The 19,551-nt window shown below is 46.3% G+C and overlaps 1 protein-coding gene across 2 annotated transcripts in view; it reads left to right on the top strand.

Moving 5' to 3' along the window:
• The first annotated feature begins 1,035 nt into the window (after positions 1-1,035).
• PCDH19 (protocadherin 19) overlaps positions 1,036-19,551 on the top strand; it is a 157,036-nt gene continuing 138,520 nt past the window's right edge. For both annotated transcript variants that reach the window (XM_054996943.1, XM_054996944.1), the window contains exons 1-2: positions 1,036-3,267; positions 7,167-7,494. In XM_054996943.1, coding sequence (XP_054852918.1) covers positions 1,121-3,267; positions 7,167-7,494 — 2,475 coding nt within the window. In that variant the 5' untranslated portion in view covers positions 1,036-1,120. The remainder of the gene's footprint in view (positions 3,268-7,166; positions 7,495-19,551) is intronic.

The following is a 19,551-nucleotide window of genomic DNA, read 5'->3' on the forward strand; positions in this document are numbered from 1 at the left end:
CCACGCCAGATAATCATGGGGGGAGACCCCGAGGCGAGCGGGAGAGCCGGCCGGGGATTGCCACGGCCGCCGCCGCTCTGAGCGCCACCTGCGCGCCGCCGCCCGAGCCCGGGAGCCCTGCCTTCGGAAGCTCGCCTGCTCTGCCTTCCCCGGTTCGGGCCAGCTCCCCTCGTCCGGCAACTCCGCCTGGTTTGCACCGGAGCCCGCGATCCGGCGTTCCTCCCCGGGCCCCGCACCGCCAATGCCTCTCCCCGTTCCGCCCGGGCTTTGGGGATGACACCGCTGCCGCCTTCTCCGGCGCATGGAGCAGCTTTCTTAACACGACGCCGCTTCGGAGCTTCGGATCTGGCCGGCCTGCCTTCTCCTCGCCTTCCTCTCCCCTCCCTGCCTCTGAGACTTACGATCGGACAAGACTCTTCGCTGCCTCCTCCCATCCAGCCCCCCCACCCATGAGCCTTACTTTCACCCAGATCCTTGGCTGCCCCCCTCCCGGTTTTTAATTTGGGCTTTTGGGTTTCTCTGTATTCTCTGCCTTGCCCAAGAGGATGTTTTCCCGGAGTGTCCACTTTCTGCATTAAGGTCTGTGCTATTTTGGGGGGGAGGGAGGGAGGGGATGAAGGGGGGAGAGAGATTTGCGCATGCCAGGTGCGAATAATTTGAGGCCCCTCCATAAGACACGGACTGCACTTAATATCTATCTCTCTGTGTCTCTGTGATTTATTTTTTGTTGAAATTGACGATATAAACCTGCCTTGCCTGTAACTTAGAACTCCCCTTGACCTGGCTGAGAGAAAGACAAGCATTTTGGCATTCTCTCTTGATATATTGTTTTTTTGGGGGGTCCACCCTATCTTGAGGACTTGCAATTGAGAGATGTGTGGTGGAGAAGTGAGAGGCAATTAGCTCATAAAGTAACCACATCCAAAGGCCCCCCTTCCTTCCCCTACTCCCCCCTCTCCTATGTCTCTCCTTTGCTCCTTCCTTCCTCTCCATTCCTGAAACCACCCCAAAGTAGTAAACCCAAATCCCTCCCTCTGTCCAGCCGCAAAATCAACAGGCAAGGAGAGAAAGAGAGAGCGAGAGAAGGGGAGGAGGCAGCGGGTGCACTGAGCCGTGAGCTATGGATATTCTGTGCCCCCTGCTTCGGTTTCTGTTCGCTCTCTTGTGGACTGGGGCAGGTGCCCTGATCAACCTCAAGTACTCAGTGGAGGAGGAACAGAGAGCTGGCACAGTGATTGCCAACATAGCCAAAGATGCACGAGACGCGGGCTTTGTACTGGATCCCCGGCAGCCCACTGCTTTTCGAGTGGTCTCCAATTCGGCACCACACCTGGTGGACATCAACCCAGGCTCAGGGTTACTGGTGACCAAGCAGAAGATTGACCGGGACTTACTCTGCAGACAGAGCCCCAAGTGTGTGATCTCGTTGGAGGTCATGTCGAGTTCCATGGAGATCTGTGTGATCAAGCTGGAAATCAAAGACCTCAATGACAATGCACCCAGTTTCCCCACGGATCAGATTGCACTGGAGATCTCCGAGACGGCTAGCCCAGGCACCAGGGTACCGCTGGAGAGTGCCTACGATCCAGACTCGGGCAGCTTTGGGGTGCAGAGTTATGAGATCACACCCAACGACCTCTTTGGGCTGGAGACCAAGACGCGTGGGGATGGCTCGCGCTTTGCCGAACTGGTGGTGGAGAAGAGTCTGGATCGTGAGACGCAGTCTCATTACAGTTACATGATCACTGCTTTGGATGGTGGTGACCCACCCAACTTTGGCACTGTGGAGTTGAACATCAGGGTCATAGACTCCAATGACAACAACCCTCTCTTTGAAGACCCATCCTACACCGTTAGTGTGCCTGAGAATGCACCCCCTGGCACTCCAGTTATCCGCCTCAACGCCACTGACCCCGATGAGGGCACCAATGGACAAGTGCTGTATTCCATCCACAGCTATGTGTCTGAGAAGGCCAGGGACCTCTTCCAGATCAATCCTCAGACAGGCCTGATCACGGTCAGTGGCGCGATTGACTATGAGGAAGGGCACGCCTATGAACTGGATGTGCAGGCCAAAGACCTTGGTCCAAATTCCATTCCTGCCCACTGCAAGGTGACCGTCACTGTGCAGGATGCCAATGACAACCCCCCTCTCATTAATTTGCTCTCGGTCAACAGTGAGTTGGTGGAAGTCAGCGAAAATGCACCGCCAGGCTATGTGATCGCTCTGGTGAGGGTCTCTGACCGGGACTCTGGTGCCAATGGCAGGGTGCAGTGCAAGCTCCTGGGCAACGTGCCCTTCCGTCTGCAAGAGTATGAGAGCTTTTCCACCATCCTGGTGGATGGACGATTGGACAGGGAGCAACGGGACCAGTACAACCTCACCATCCAGGCCAAGGACAACGGGGTCCCCTCTTTGCAAGCCACCAAGTCCTTCACGGTCAAGATCACAGACGAGAATGATAACCACCCTCACTTCTCTAAACCTTATTACCAGGTCATTGTGCAGGAGAACAACACTCCCGGGGCCTACCTCCTTTCTGTTTCTGCCAGGGACCCTGACCTAGGCCTTAACGGCAGTGTCTCTTATCAGATTGTGCCCTCCCAAGTAAGAGACATGCCGGTCTTTACTTATGTCTCCATCAACCCCAACTCAGGAGACATCTATGCCTTGAGGTCCTTCAACCATGAACAGACCAAGTCTTTTGAGTTCAAGGTCTTAGCCAAAGATGGAGGCAACCCGTCCTTGCAAAGCAATGCCACCATCCGAGTGATTGTCTTGGATGTCAATGACAATACCCCGGTGATCACCGCCCCTCCTCTGGTCAATGGGACTGCAGAAGTATATATTCCCAGGAACGCTGGGGTTGGCTATTTGGTGACAGTGGTCAAGGCAGACGACTATGATGAAGGGGAGAATGGAAGGCTGTCCTACGAGATGGCAGAAGGAGACCGAGGATTTTTCGAGATCGACCAGGTCAATGGCGAGATAAGGACCACCAGATCATTTGGGGAGAATTCCAAGACTACGTATGAGCTGATTGTGGTTGCCCACGACCATGGGAAAACTTCTCTTTCGGCTTCTGCCTTGATTTTGATATACCTTTCTCCGGCTCTGGATGCCCAGGAATCCATAGGATCTGTTAACTTATCCCTGATTTTTATTATTGCCCTGGGGTCTATTGCTGCCATTCTCTTTGTCACCATGATCTTTGTAGCAGTAAAGTGTAAACGGGATAACAAAGAGATCAGGACGTACAATTGCAGGTAAAGTCAGCTTGTTTCTTGGTATCAGCAAAAATGAGAACACTGACATAGATTGGGGCAAACCTTCATAATGTGTATTTTTTTTTAAAAAATGTTGCAAACCCAATTTATACATCAAATTGTTCCAAAGATATTGCTATATAAAAGTATCAACTGTCTTTGTTTTAAATGTATTCACTGCATTGGTGTTAAGTAGCTATACAGTGCAATCCTATGCAGATTTACTCCAACGGAAGCCCATTTCCATGGGTTTAGACAGAAGTAACTCTGGATAGGATTGCACAGTTAATTCAGGGTGTTTGGCAGCAAATTGCCTGTAATCTAAAACCTACCAACCACAATCCGTCTTAAATCTACACGGGTGCTTGTCCTTGGTTGGAGAAAAGAAGGGAATTCCCATAGGAAGTCCAAAACATACAAAAGGGTACAAAAAAAATTAAAGGGGGTAGGTTTGTGATCAACTTTTGGCTTGGAAGTGTGAAGGCACGCTTCTATGCAGGTCTGCCGGGCTTGAGTGTGCAAAAACCTGTTTCTTTAAAAAGGCGTAGCAGGTCGGAAGAGAAACCTCCGTGGGGCTGGGGGGCTGGGAATTAGTTAGGTGGTGTCGTGACAAATTAAGCCGGCACTCTTGAAAATTGCCATGGGTGGACGTTCGCTTTGAAGGGCCTCTGCATCCTTGTCAGTATCCCGTCCCCACCAGATGAGGTCACTGTGGGTGCTTTTGAAAATCTGCGCTTGTTTTCGCCGGGAGGGCTGATTGTAAGAAGAACGTGGGATCTGGCAGAATAGATGAAAGGAAAATCGGGTTCCGCGAGAAATGTAGTAAGAAGCAGAAAAAAAGGGAGGGGGGAAACAGCTCTTGGGAAGCCCTTAAGAAAAAGAAAAGAATAGGAGCTTCTATTTATTTGTGCAGCAGACAAGATCAGCAAAACCCAGCAAAGCCACTCCACCCCCCCAACAACTTTATCTCTGATTCACTGCTAAACCCCCCCCCCCAAGGTTATGATGGGTGTTTTAATTGATAGCCGAGCGCCCCTAGCTTATTTCTCTTCCACCGAGATCTGGAACGGATCGTCTTGAAAGTGATGCGCGGGGTTGCAGTGTGAACTCCCCCTCCTCCAATCAGGCCGCTTTTGAAAGCTTAAGACATGGATTTGAGCCCCTTGAATATGTAACAGCCGGCCGATTATTGTCTCTCTCTTGCTATTCTCTGTGTTGCACAAGTTAGGAGACAAATGCAAACCGCGCATGAATATCAATTGGGCGCCATAAAGGAGCAGCTGCAATAGCCCATAAATGGTTTAATCCTGTTATGGGCAAAAGAGCCGTGACTCCTCCAGTCCGAAGTGATTTCTGAGGGAAGGGACGGAAATTAATTTTGCCCTCCCTTTAGAAGCGCACAAAATGCCTCTGGCCATTTCTGTTAAGGGAGAGACTGGGGGAATGCGTGCCCTTTCAAGTTTTATTTGCGTGGCGTAGAATGGGGACAGAAGAGTTCAGGGTTTCTTTCCCTTGTGTTTAAAGCACTTCGCTTTCCTAGCGTACAGCTTCATTGAGCCAGAGGTTTGTATGTGTGTGAGAGGTTAAAAAAAAAATCATCTGCGAATAAAGCCGTTGCAGGCTCTGTTCTTGCGAGCGGCGTGGCTTTTAAACGAAAACTAATATACCGGATTTCTTGCCTGCGCGGTCCATTAAGCAAGAATAGGCGTCGAACGTATGGGGGGAAAAAACCCCACTCGTGTCAACGCCTCTAACAGATTTTCACTTCTCTATAACCAATTGGTTTAGTGCGATGGCTCAGGGATTAATGAAGTGCGCTTTAATTAAATAATTGGTCAATAGGAAGGGAGGGGCAAATAAGACTGCAGAAGGAATTCCTGTAGGGAACATTTAGGATCCTGCGTGGCTAACCTGAAACGTTTAGACAAACAACACAATTAAGGCATCTTCAAGTGTCAATAGCCCACACAATGTGCAAAGAGATACCCCCCTGCTGGGATTACCTTTAATTTATTGAAAAGCACAGCGGGGGGCACCTCTCTTGGTGGGTATAAAGGGGATCAGATGAAGGAGTGAAGAAATGTGGTTTATAGATGCCACAGACAAGCTTAGAAAGGGAAGGGAAAGAAACGTCCTCTTTGCAACCTATATTATCTTTACTGTGAGGGGGGGGGGAAATCAAAAGTCAGAGGGGGGTGGTGGTTCTTAGGTCCTGGTGGTTTGGAACCTTTGAGCCTACATCAGTTTTGCGTGTTTGATCTTCAGATTTCCAACGAGTACACACATTCATCTCTTGTTACCTGTTTTCTTCTATTCCTCCCGCCTCTCCCTTCTGTCTCTTCTGTGTGTCATCTCCCCCCCCCCACCGCACTTCTAGATTGTAAAGTCTTTGGGGCAGGGTATCCTGTTTCTCTGGTTGTTTTTTTGGTGTTGCTTGCATGGCTCTCTAAACTATCATGCACTGGCATGGCTGGGATGCTACATAAAAAGTGCTCTTTCACTCTAGGTGAGAAAGAAAGAGACAGCGAGGCTTTCTGGCTCATGCCCCCCCCCCCTTCCTGGTACCAATGAGTTTTGAGCAAGAATATTAACAGTATATTTATTTATTGTGCAAACACTGCCCTGCCCCATTCATCTTCCTGTTTCATCCTTGCAATTACTGGATTTTCAAACAATGCAATTTTGAAAGTAACAGATGCTACTTTTGGAAACGGGTATTTTCAGGCCTTGCTTCAAGTCAAAGCCATTTCTTTTGGAAGATTGCAGTGCCTGGCATCTTCTATGCATATCTACATCTGTGTGGTACTGATAACAATACATAGTCCCCAATGCTTATACTGAGCTACCATTATTTCAATCTAGACTTACTGAGATAACAGTGACTGCACTCATGTTTTTAATTATATTCCTGGTAGTTGTTTACTGATAACTTTTCTCTTGTTCCCCCCCCTCCCTTTTTCCACTTTCTTTCCATGTGTACAAGAGACACAGCAAACCTACATTCTGTAAACCAATTGAAGGTCAAAAAAGGAGATAATTTCTTCATCCCAGACAAAACGCTTTGGCCTGCATTTCTTCTTTGGGGAAAAATTAAAAAAAAAATTGCTTAACAGGAAATACAGTACAAAGAGTGACTGGGGATGGCTGAAAGTTTCCACTTGTCATATAAAACATAGCAAGTCATTTGGATACTGCATTGGCCTTGCAAATAAGTTTGTAAAAGTCACAGGTTTTATTTATTGACTTTTTTACTATCCCATCTGGCTGCACTAATTTCCTTTCCTTTTGAGGACTTTTTTTCTTGTGGTTGTCTGAATTTTTTTCTTTTTGCCCCAGTGATCCAGCAAGGGGCTATTTATATGCCTGTATTGTATGATTAGATAAACTGCCTTTAGGGAGGGAAGTAAAGTATGTTTGTGCAGAGTTAATGCCACGGAGATGGCACGGAAACATCCCTCTCTGTGCTGATTCCCCCTCCCTCCACTTTCCACATTTGCATTAATCAATTTTAAATAACTTTAAAAATCCTTATTACCAATGGAAATGCATTCATGTACCCTTTTCACTTCATGGATTTTTACGTCATTATTTTTTTCCCTTTTCTGCAGGCTGAACTATATCTCTGGTAACTAGATCCCGACAATCCTAAGCAACAGACAAAAAAAAAAACCCAGGGGGAACGTATTTTTTACCCCTTATTCCTCACTTGTTTTCTTTATGTATTTGCGCAACAAACTTTTTATGCCTGTGAAAAGTAACCCCAAGACTGTCCATTATCACAAGAGCCGAGCGATGACCTTGCATGTGGATGGGAACCCGTTCCTCTGGGATTACCTGTTGACTTGTGTACGGTTTGAGGATGAAGTAAGATACTCACTTTGCTTTCTTGTGTCCTGCAGAATTGCAGAGTATTCCTATGGGCACCAAAAGAAATCCAACAAGAAGAAAAAAATCTGCAAGAATGACATCCGCCTGGTGCCACGGGATGTCGAGGAGACCGATAAAATGAACGTTGTGAGTTGCTCCTCCCTCACTTCGTCGCTCAACTACTTTGACTATCATCAGCAGACCCTGCCTCTGGGCTGCCGCAGATCTGAAAGCACCTTCCTCAATGTGGAGAACCAGAACCACAGGAACACGGGGTCCAACCATGTCTATCATCACACCTTCACTGGACAGAGCAACCAGCAACCGGATCTCATCATCAACGGAATGCCGCTTCCAGAGGTGAGCATGCATTGGAACTTGAGAAGAGCTGTGCTGGTCTCCAGATGTTGGGGGAGAAACCATAGAGGAAGCCCAGCATACTTGTGAAGAAGGTCCAGAGGCTTGTGGATGACTGTAGTTGAAATGATTGGTGGTCTAGATAGACCTGAACATTTTGGGTGTGGTGGTGGCTTTTCAAAAAGGATTAGGCAAGTTCCTGGAGGATAGATCTATTGGTGGTTACGAGCTGCGCTAGCTAGATGGAATCTCATTGTTCAGAGGTCGTTGATGCTGGTGCCTGACAACAGGGGGACATGTTGAATTGTTCATGGGCTTCTTGGGGGTGCTGGGCTGGTTGCTTTTGGGAACAGAATGCAAGTCTACAGGTGAACCCTTTGGTCCGACCAAACCAGACAATTCATATATTCATTGCTTATTAGAACCTCTTATCTATTGAGCGCTTAGGGCTGTGGCTGTTCATTTAGACTTTCTGGTTTTGGCATTGTGTTGCTGTGTTGGGGCTTTTAAAACAATGCTATTTAGCTTCATGAATGAATGGCCATTGGGACTGCAGTTGCCGAGATCACACCTTGCGGCCGTGCTGCTTGCAAGATGTGGCCCATGTTGGATTAACTGGGCTGTGGCCGGCCTGGTTTTTCTCAAGAATTTATTTCCACTCTGCTTGGCAAACATGGCTACCCTATGACATCATCCAAGTTCCTGCACTGGAGATTAACCCTTACTGCTCCGGTTAGAAACCAGTAGAGGAGGAATAATTCAGAAGCATGGATGTTTCACAAAAAAGCGGGACACTGGCCAGCCTAGCATGAGAAGGGTCGTTTTCTAATTTGGTGGCAGGGTAATGAGATGTAAGCTGTGTGAGTGCAGAGCTGTGTCTGATACCTGTTAATGGCAGGTGATGTTATAAGTTTAAAATTTCAGGCGTTCATTGTGTGGCTTCCTGATGTCATCTATTTTGGACAGTGTTAGACTTGGTGGCAGTTACCAGGTGACCCGGCCTCAAGTGGCCTGGGCGTGTTTAGGTGGGAGTTAATATAGCATCAAGCTTTAATTGACAGGTCAGGTAAAACTTCAGCTGGTTAGGAAGGGGGACCAGATTTTAGCTGTTTGGAAATTACAGACACTTCTGTTGACTTTGGAAGTGATTGGGTTCCAAGGATATGGTTAAAAGGCACCTGTTCAAGCAGCCTTGCTGGAACGAAGATGATCTAAATCTTGACTGTGCTTGGACAAGAGACCGGTCGGGAACTCTGTATAGTCTGTGGGATACAAATGGAAAAACGAGACAAGTTTTGTGGCTCTCTTCTGTTATAGTTGTAGGGAATTTGGATTAAAGATGGGCTTTCCTTTTTAACAGTGTGTGTGGAGGGCATTTGCTTTGTGGCTTTGGAATTATCTTCTTCCACTGACTCAAAATGGCTCCTATATTGCAGTTTTGTAATACACACACCGGTTTAAAGGTAATCAAACGTATCCACTTAATTGGATAAAAGAATGCCGAACTCTCAGTAAACAGCCCTTTAACTGGTTGATAGACCTACGTTATGCTTTCTGAAGAATGGTACTGTAAAATCATGTGCCCCAGAGAAAGTAAAGAATGGTACCTTTTGGTCACATGATTACTCAGTGGGCAGTACCACTGTGCAATAGGGTGGCGGAACTCCTGCTATGTAATGCAATCTCTTGCTTCCCTTTCGGTTATTTCATTCTGTGTTCCTAACTTATTATGGGTAGGAAAGGGGAGAGAAATGTTTTAACACCATTACTGATTTCTGTGAAAAGCAGCCAGCACCCCAAGGCTGATTTCCCTACATTCGTCCTTTACATCTGAGTGATGAAATATCTTATGTTTCCCCTTCTTTGAAAATGGTGCTGTGAAATATTGCTGCTTTTATCGTGAGATAAGCCATTTTCTCCGCTGCTAGGGGAAGAAAGTAGACATTCATACCCGCAACTCTTCTGTTGGGCATCCTTGACTAATGCTTACTTGTTCGCTTTTGAATTATTATTTGGTATTAAGTGAAACAATCAAAGGTTTGTCATGTTTCCCACATTAAACAGCATAACAAAGCTAGGAAGCTGTTGAAATATTTATGGGCTGCTCTGTGCTGCTCTTTCTTGTCACCTATATTTACCCAGGTAGTCTGGGTTATCCCGGTGCATGTGGCATCAAATGTTTTTTTTGGGGGGGGGTTATAGCCCCCCATCCTCCAGTTTATGAAGAGGGAAACACTAGGGTTCCCAGATTTGCACTGGCAACCGCAGGTAGCTTTTTTTGGTGGGGGGGAGTGGAATGTGGGGAGGGAAACCATTGCTGATACAATGATGTCACTGCTCACCTGATAATGCTCTAGGTAAAGACCACAGAGATTGGGAGAATTCTTAGAGCATCGTAGAAGTGACATCTCCGTGTCGGCAACATCATTTCCCCTTCTTGTTTTCTTTCTCCATGCAAAAGCAAGCGAGACTTGGGGAGGGAGGTATAGCTAGGAAACAGTGCCCCACAGGCTCCATCTGACCCCATGAACTTCTTTCCCCTGGCATAGCCCCTAATCTTCAGGGGCATCCCTATAGTTTGTACCCAAGCTACTTCAGCCTACGTAAACCAAGATCCCTGCCAAGGACTCTTTAGCCCCCTGCTCTCTGGCATGAAGAGTGGTAGAGGCTTTGGCATAACCCTTGCCCCATTCAGCCCCTGACTTGCATGCATGTCAGACAGGAGTGTGTAAGGAAGGGGCTTGGACAAAATTTCTGTTGCATTCTTGGGGGAGGAGGTGTTATTTGCCCTATTGGGAAACTATGTGTACTGATGCCCAAAGGGCAAACTGTGCACCTGGGACCATTTCAAGTTGGGAAAATGGCATCGGATGGAAGGCTTAAGCCCCATCTCCCCATGTACCAATCCAATCCAAATCAGCCCAGATACATCTGGGAATTTTTGAACCATGGTCCCCCAGATCTTAGTCTGACACTTTAACCGTTACACAACACTGGCCCTTGGAGAACTGGAAATATTTCAGCTGATGAACCGAAGAAGGTATTTTGGCAGGAATTGATTTAAAACATTGCAGGTGAAGTGGCATGCCTTAGAACCATAGTGTTTCTGGCAGTTCCTAGAGCTACCCTACATAACTTTCAGGTTTTCCCTGCAAGTGAGGTAGTGGTGGAGATGACACTGGCATTTATTAAAATTTTTCTCCCACTACCTTTTGGAGCAGCAGTGGGCAAAGAAAGCTGCTGGTGGGAGGCAGAAGGCGTGGAGCCCTGTCATCACTTGACAGCCTCTTTTCCATCTCAATTCTGCTACATGGGTAAACCAGATTTTTTTGAGGAGGAGGGGCTTTCTTGACTTGCAACTATCAGTGCCTAGGGCTTCCAAGGCCTCTTACAGTTCCTTGCCATGGCTGTGACTTGATGGCATCTCTCCAGGGCCCCTTTCACACTACATACCTGCTTCCAGAACATCGTGAAACGCAGCGCAAAAAACGCAGAAGATAGCGTCTTCTCGCGAGAGTTTTGTGTGATGTTGCGCGAGTTTTGCACGACATCGCGCAAAATTCTCATGAGAAGACGCTATCTTCCATCGTTTTTGCGCTGCGTTGCATGATGTTCTGGAAGCAGGAAGCATTTTACACAGCAGATATGAAAAAGTGCAGAGAGTGATGTAGTGGATAAACGTCTGGGTTTGAGCCTGGTGCACACATGCAGCAGAATGCAGAAGGAGAAAATTGAGGGGGTTGAATGAACTAAGCCACGCCATGTTAGACTACAGTAGGGGGAACCTGTTTTTACTGTTTTTCCCCCATGTACAAATTTGCAGTTGGAAAAGATTCCGACTATTATACCACCTCAGGATTCTGCCACCTTGGTCTTCTGCACCTGGAGATCATGCTTTAAGCCAGATATAATTGTGATGTTTGTGTGTGAGAAAAACTTATCAGTGCAGTCTTCACGTGCTCAGCTTCTCATTTAAACTGGGCTCTTGGCCAGGGTTGGGAAGAGATGGCAAGTGGCAGGGGGAGGGGAGTACTTACCTGTGAGGGTGCAGCAGCACAAGCGCACTCCCGTGACGTAATTATGTCACTTTCAGTAGTGATGTCATCACATCACTGGAACTGCTCTAGTGTTTGGACAATACTCTGTTTTTTGCCCAAATAGGAGGGCTTAACCCATCGCTGTAATGATGTGACTTCTGAGTGTGCAGGAAGTGACATCATCACATCATGGGTGATGTAATGACATTACCTGGAAGGCTCTTTGGTAATCGAGTAAGTCCCCTGTTTCTTTTCCAATTGGCCAGCTGAGTGGTGGTGGGGAGTATGGTATGGGGGCGGGAATCCCCACCCACAGTGGTGGGCTAGCAACCCTACTCTTAGCTAACTGTGATGTGGCTTTAGCACAGCAGAGATCCATAGCCTGGGCATGTTAATGTTGCATGCTCAGCAGCAGTGTGCACATAGCTGTGCTGTTAAACGAGACTCTAAGTGTGTGCAACATAACAAGGATAAGTCTTTTGCCCATTTTGTGTCCCCTTTAAATCAGGCTTTAGACTGGGGAACTGGAGGCTCAAATCTCTGCTCATACATTCCATAGGAATGTAAGTTGCAGGCAGGGGTCATTTCATAGAAAAAGAGCTGGAGGAACTCATTAGCACAATTCATTAGCATATGCCACGCCCCTTGACATCATCAGAAGTTTTTATATAATTATATATTTATATAATTATTTTTACAAAGTGGTGTATTTTGTGTATGATACTCACTTATGTGTTTATAAGTCTGTACTTGTTATTAACTGTAAATAAATAATCTGATCTGATCATCAGAAGTGTGTCATTAGCATAACTGATTTGCATATGCCACACCCCCTGACATCACCTATCCTGGCTGTTTTGGACCCAATCTTGGCCATTCAGGGCCAAATTTGGGCCCAAAATGGCAAAAAGGGTCTGAAAATGGCCGAAAAGGGGCCCAAAATGTTCAGGATTGGGCTGCTGCTCAGTGGGAGAGTGATCCACCACCTGTCAGAGGCCTGATCTGGGCCGTTTCGGCTCCAATCCAGACTGAAATGGGCCAAAATGGCCAAGAATCAAGTGGGCAGGGCCACCTGTCATGTGACCTCTTTGGGGAACTGCCGGAACTGCGTTCCTGCGCGTTCCCCCTCGAAATGAGCCCTGGTTGCAGAATAATTAACCAAGTATCTTGTGGACCCTTAAGAGGTTTATTGTGGCATTGACATCCCCTTTGGATGAAGTCTGCTAATCTTTAAGAAGCCATGAGACTAAACTGAATTGTTTTATTCTGATTTCCAGTATCTGCACAGCCTGGTACAATATTCAGAACCAGGGTAGGAGCAGAACAGTTGCTTTCACCCCAGTGTGATCGTTTCTAATAAAACAGCAAGCACATTTCCTGCTGTATCCCTGATGCTGTCAAATCTACATTTTCTAAGTAATACTTTGGAGGTTGAACGTACCGCCAGAGGAGACAAAGTACTTTACTTCTGTTTCCCCTTGGAGACTGACAAGAGAGTGCAGATGACTCTAGAACACAGAGCAACTATTTCCGTACTCCCGTTTTTCCGACATGGTGGGGCTCTTGTGGCTTTAATAGCTGCACAAGTGACGTTTTCCCCATCCCTGTATCTCCTTGAGGGGAACTGATGTACGTGTTACATTTCTCCCAGTCATGTAATTGTTAAAGGCACAGGCGCCCTTGCCAAGGGGGAAAAAAAATCTGGCAAATACTGTCCTCCTGGCTCAAACGCTAGGATAGAAGGCCCTTTTTTCAAACAACTCTCTCCATCTTCTCTCATTCAGTGTAATAGAGGATAGTTGCTGCTATTTTCCTTTGTGGTGGTCCTGAAAAGCAAAGGGGGGTGGGGGAGAGCAGCTCTGAATCGGCTGGGCGGCTGCAGCTCTTGAGGCTGTTGGAAAAGAAGGCGGGTGCAAAAGCAGTCAGCAGAACACGAAAGTAGGCGTCATTTTGTGACTGGAAAGCTGCTGCAGTCAAGTAGCTGAGGGCATGCCGACAGTGCCCCAAGTCAGGATCTATGACCAAGTCAGTCAGTTTCCCACATAAATGGGGGTAGCATGGTTCTCTCCCCCCCAAAGAATCCTAGGAACTGTAAGTACTCCCAAAGAGTCCTGGGGAGTTGTAAAGTAACCTGAGCTGTTCACTCACTATGATTTTAGGAAAACCAGGGTATCGCAAGGATGACCGAACTATTTTGTCTCCTACATTTTTATCCTGTTCTTTCCCCAAGGAATTCCGGGTGAGTGGGCATGAGTCTCCTCTCCCATTTTATGACCACAACAATCTTGTGAGGTAGGCAAGGCTGAGAAGCAACTAACCAGCCTGAGAGCCAAGCTACAAGTGACGCCTGACACAGGTTGGACACTTGTCAGCTTCCCTCAAGTTTTGATGGGAAATGTAGGCGTCCTGGTCTTACAGCTTGGCTCTCCATTTAATTGAAGTTTACAGACCCCCCCCCCCACACCCAGCGGAGGGGAAGGGGGGAACCTGGCAAGAGCCCAACACTTGCATTCCCCTCCCAACAGCATGTTCTCCTTCACATAGACTGTCGCTCTGTAAACTTCAGTTAAATGGAGAGCCAAGCTACAAGACCAGGATGCCCACATTTCCCATCAAAACTTAAGGGAAGCTGACAAGTGTCCAAACTGTGTCAGGCATCACTTGTAGCTTGGCTCTCAGCTGACTTTTGTGTCAGAGTGGGGATTCAGAATGGTGTCTCCTGAGCCATATACCACCCTGCCTTCCTAAATTGTGTCTAGGACTTGAAGCATATAAAAAATGCTAAATAATATGAAAAGGCAGCACCACTCAGATTCATCTGGCCGAGATTTTACCCTTCTGCTAGCTTGATGCCATTTCCCTGATTTCCGCCCTCTTTGCATGTCTTGCTCTGTATCCTGCTGGGGCAAGTACCAGATTCCTACACGGGAGATTCAGCTTTTGGCCTTTTCAAGGTTACCTGCTCAGAGACTACACGAGGTAACTTCTGCATCACTGCACAAGCGCCTTGAGCCAAAAATGAATGCAATGGCCTGTAGCTGCCGAGAGGAAGGGAGAGTCTGGAATGCAATTAGCAGAGGATAGCAGATGTAATATAGCACCGTTCCAGAGAATTAAAACTCCATTTTGCTGTCGGTGTCGATATGGAAAATATAATCTGGTTTCTCGGTTACACCTGAATGGCATTGACCTCTGAATAATAACTCAGTCGCTACGTCAGTTCTGGTTTCAAGCAGTATCCGACAACTGAATTTGGGAGGGCAGCATAGCATGCTTCAGAGCCACACAGAATTCTTCAGGTAGGATGAAGGGCAGGAAAGCTGAACTGGGCATATCTACTACTGGAGGCTTAGAATAAATGGCTTGTTTTAAGGGCCTTCTGGGGCACTAGAGTTGCCAAATCTGGGTCGGGGAATTCTTGGAGATTTAATAACAACAACATTCGATTTATACACCACCCTTCAGGGCAACTTAACACCCACTCAGAGCAGTTTATGAAGTATGTTATTATTATCCCTGTGAGGTGGGTGGGGCTGAGAGAGCTCCGGGGAAGCTGTGACTGACCCACGGTCACCCAGTTGGCTTCAAGGGGAGGAGTGGGGAATCAAACCCAGTTCTCCATTTGGGGATGGAGCCTGGGAAAGGTGGAATGTGGTAGGAGAGGGACCTCAGTAGGGTATAATATCGTAGAGTACACCCTCCAAAGCTCCCATTTCCCCCAGGGGATTGGATTTCTGCAGTCTGGAAATGAGTGGTAATTCTGGGAGATCCCCACGCCCCACCTGGAGGTTGGCAACCTTATGAGGTATACATCTGGCCAGTGTTCCCATTTACCAGTGGGAGCGGGGGATCCTTCACTCTCACCTTTTGCCCTCTGCCACTGCTTACCTGGTCAGTGGGGGGAAAGGCGGGTAACGGGCCTCCCAGGTGCACTTCCAGGGCCAGTGTGACGACATCACTGACGTCATTGCACCGCCCTGAGAATGCTCACACTCTTTGCAGTGGGCCGATTTGGGCCCCAGCCTTCTGTGAAGCACATGCACCCCTCCCACCTTGCATGATGACATCATTCCCTGGAAGTGATGTCATCACGCTGGTGCGAGCCCGTACATGTGAGTGGGCCCATGGGAAAGAGAAAAAGGTAAGTGCCACGTCCTGCCCTCACGCTGGGAGGGTAAGGGGACCTGACAACCCTAATCTGGCCATTTCGGGAAACAGTAGATGGACCCTTAGCTGAATATAACAGGGCTGCTCCTGTATTCTTAATTGTGTGTTAAAGCTACCAGCGGAGGAACTAGAAGTAGCAAAACAATATCTGCAGATGCTGCTGCAGGTTCCTGAAGTAGTCCTGTCCTACCTGAAGGGTCTTTGTTTCCGGTTTCCTATATTTTGAATATAGAACAAAACTGCTTTTATTTTTTTCCTGCATCACCGCAACGTTATCATATTAATAATAATTGTTCATTTGTAATGATCTGTTTAAAAAGCAGATCATTACAAAGCCCACCAGGTGGAAATGGTTTTTGTAATTGCCCTGCATTTTGGATATAGAACAGACCTGCTTTTTTTGTTACCCGCATCACCGCAGTGTTATCTTATTAATAATAATTGTTCGTTTGTAATTATCTGTTTAAAAAGCAGATCATTACAAAGCCCACCAGGCAGAAATGGTTTTTGTAATTGCCCTGCATCCTAGCAAGAAACCAGATAATAGAAGGGGAGCAGCCGGAGATGAGGGGGTGTGTGTGTGTTGGGTTCATCTAGCTAGTCTCCCTACGGTGTATTTTCTAGGACTCTGTCCATTCTTATTTTAAACGACTGTAGCAGCCGAGCCTCTGTTGTTTCCCTGGGGAGGCTGTTGAACAACAGACTTATAGATTTGAGTGTCAGGAAGATTTTCCTAATGTTCCTGTCGAACGTGTGACTTTTCCCTTATTGCCACAATGCTAAAGCAAAACATTGTTTGATGCAGGATAAGATACAAGGGTAAACATGGTAAGCTTTATATGCCAGTTAGCATGAAATGTTTTGTGTCTGAGAAGTGCGTGGGTGTCTGTCTTTTTTTTTTTTTAAACAAACAGCTATCTGTCTTTTTAGTAAGAGGAAGGTTTGGGAGTGCATGGATATCCAATTGCTCTTTTAAAACAAGAGGCTCTCTTTTATTTTAACAGTTGAACTTTGCAATAAAAAGTCCCCAAGGATTAGTTGTTTGTAAAGATTAGCTTGTGTGCTACAAAATAGACTTTCTTGTTTGTGGTTGGCTGGAGTAGAATTGTGGTAGCAGTTGCCAAGAATGTGTGTACAGGATTGGCAAGGGTGGATCTCCTCTCTACTCAGAAGGAAATAATCAGAATTTTTCATGGAAGCATATCTGAATTTTGTGACTTGAATACTTTCTGCAAATGAAGCTGATTTGCATCTCTTGCTTGTTCTTCAGGTTTTATTCTATTAATGCAAGTCACAGAAGCTACACAGAGAATTTGCCTCCTGTCCACTAGAAATGTTATTATGGCAGGACACTTCTCCTGGCTTCTGACGTTTTGTCCATACTCTTTCAGTTTTCTTCCCAACCTTATGGGCTAGAAACATGCATCGAGATTTTTTAAAACGATTTTTTAAAACAGGCATTGAAATTCTGACTGTGCACCCAGTGCCCTATTGCATACGCTCCAACATTTTATAAATGAAAATATGGACATCCTTTTGTATGGATACATTGTTATGCTCACATTCTACCTGGAGCCTGATTGTGCATGGCCTGGTACCTTAGTATTCATGCACATACATTTATGAGAAATATATGTGAAATATATTTATGAGAAATATGAGAAACAAAAACCCTAGTTCACATGCCCCAACAAAGTTTTATAAAAACACATTCTCCAAAATGTTTCTCGAAGGTAAAAAACAGAAACAAAGATCTACCTGGAACAAGTGTCAGAAGAGGTGTCTGTCACTGCTAAAGGCACAGTTGGAGCATATGATATCCTGTGCAATAACTTCCATCATACTGTTGTATCCCAGGGGTATTAAAACCTTTTTTTATTTTGTTTTTAAACAATTCCATTTTGTCTTTCTGTATGCTCGAGTCCGACACTTAGTTCATTAAAAAACTAATCCAACAATTAGTTCATTAAAAAAATACAATGCTTAAAACCCAGAAGGAAAACAGCCAGCTTCTACCAACTCACAGACTGCTAAGTAGTGTTACAGTTCAAAAAGAGGTTCCCTCTTCCAAAGAGTCCTTCTCTGTGCTGCTTTCATGAAAGTAACAGAAACCTGCAGAGTTCCTCTGGAAGAGAGAACGCACCTGTAGAGCAAATAGAGGAAGAACTGTTATGAAGACCCTCAACTAGCATCTGGACCATTTAAGGAGAGGTGGTCTATCATAGAATCATAGGTTTGGAAGGTACCTCTAGGGTCATCTAGTCCAACCCCCTGCACAAAGCAGGAAATTTACAAATACCTCCCCCCCGCCCCCGACACCTCCATGCCCAGAAGATGGCAAAACACCGCCAGGATCCCTAGCCAAACTGGCCTGGGGAAAATTGCTTCCTGACCCCAAAGTGGCGATTGGCCTTACCCAGGGCATATAAGAAGGGGCCATGAGAACTAAGCACTGATGTAACTCTTCCTGCCCTTCCTCTCATGATCTGCCTAGGTTCACAGAATCAGCATTGCTGTCACATGGCCATCTAGCCTCTGCTTAAAAACCTCCAAAGAAGGGGAGCCCACCACTTCCTGAGGAAGCCTGTTCCACTGATGGACTGCTCTAACTGTCAGGAAGTTCTTCCTAATGTTTAGCCGAAAAGTTTTTGATTTAATTTCAACTCGTTGGTTCTGGTCCAACCTTCCTGGGCAGCAGAAACCAACTCCTTTTTGGAAATATTAGTGAAAGAGACATGTAATGACATTACTATCTGCACCCTTGTTGTTTCCCAGAAGGGTTGTGATACTTGATGAGGCTAATTTAATGCCAGCGTAAGCCTTGGGTGGCAGCTACCATTTTGTGTTTTGATCATTGGATTGGGATGCCAGTGAGAGAAGAACTGTCAGTATGAGTGGAAATGACTGTATTGTTAGCACAGTGAATGAACAAAGGAGATGGAGTTCCTTGGTTGAGAGAAAGGACCACCCCACACCTGACCTTCAAGGCTCTTTGTTCATGTTTATTCTTCCTCCAAATACAATTTGTAGAACTTGAGATTATCACTTACCCAACACGAATTCACTAGTTTAGAAGGGATTCACATTTGGCCCGTCATGGGGGTCAAGAGTATTCATAGTTTCAGGTGGTAGCCATGTTGGTCTGCAATAGAAGAGCATGATTTGAGTCCAGTAGCACCTTAATGACCAGCTAGATTCCCAAGGCATGAGCTTTTGAGAGTCAAGCTTGACTCTCAAGAGCTTATACCCTGGAAATCTTGTTGGTCTTTAAGGTGCTACTGAATAATAATCATGTGTACCCAGAGCCTACCACATACCAATAATAGGAATGTACTCTACCCATGATCCTCCATGTTGCATGAACAGAATAGGCGTATGTACACCCAGCCTGAAAAATCTGGTGGTCACTTTGCACATACCCGAGCATGGTAAATATGTACGTTGCTTCTGTTCATATAATGTGGGAACCACACATATAGGGAGAATTGTTGATAGTTCATGCTCCCTTTATGTGCATTTGGGAGGTTCCCTGTGATTATAATGTCTGAAAGAGATGTAACACCACCCATATCTGAGTTTATTTTGGCAATTTATTACCTCACCATTTCTGACAATTGGAACCCAAAGTGGCATACAGAAATAATTTAAATAAACAGTTTAAACTAACACATAATTTAAACAGAGCAAGGAAACAAATACATGGCAGCATCTTGAGCAAGATCTGAATTCCGTCGGGTAGCTCACATAATGGCCGCAGGATGCGGGCCAAGACCCCTGCGGCCCTGCAAGACTCAAGGACTTGAAGCCCACGGGAGCGGAGTCCCTGGAGACAGGAAAGAGACAGTGAGCTAGATGT

This window comes from Eublepharis macularius, chromosome 13, assembly GCF_028583425.1.
Source record: "Eublepharis macularius isolate TG4126 chromosome 13, MPM_Emac_v1.0, whole genome shotgun sequence".
In the NCBI taxonomy this organism is placed as follows: domain Eukaryota; kingdom Metazoa; phylum Chordata; class Lepidosauria; order Squamata; family Eublepharidae; genus Eublepharis; species Eublepharis macularius.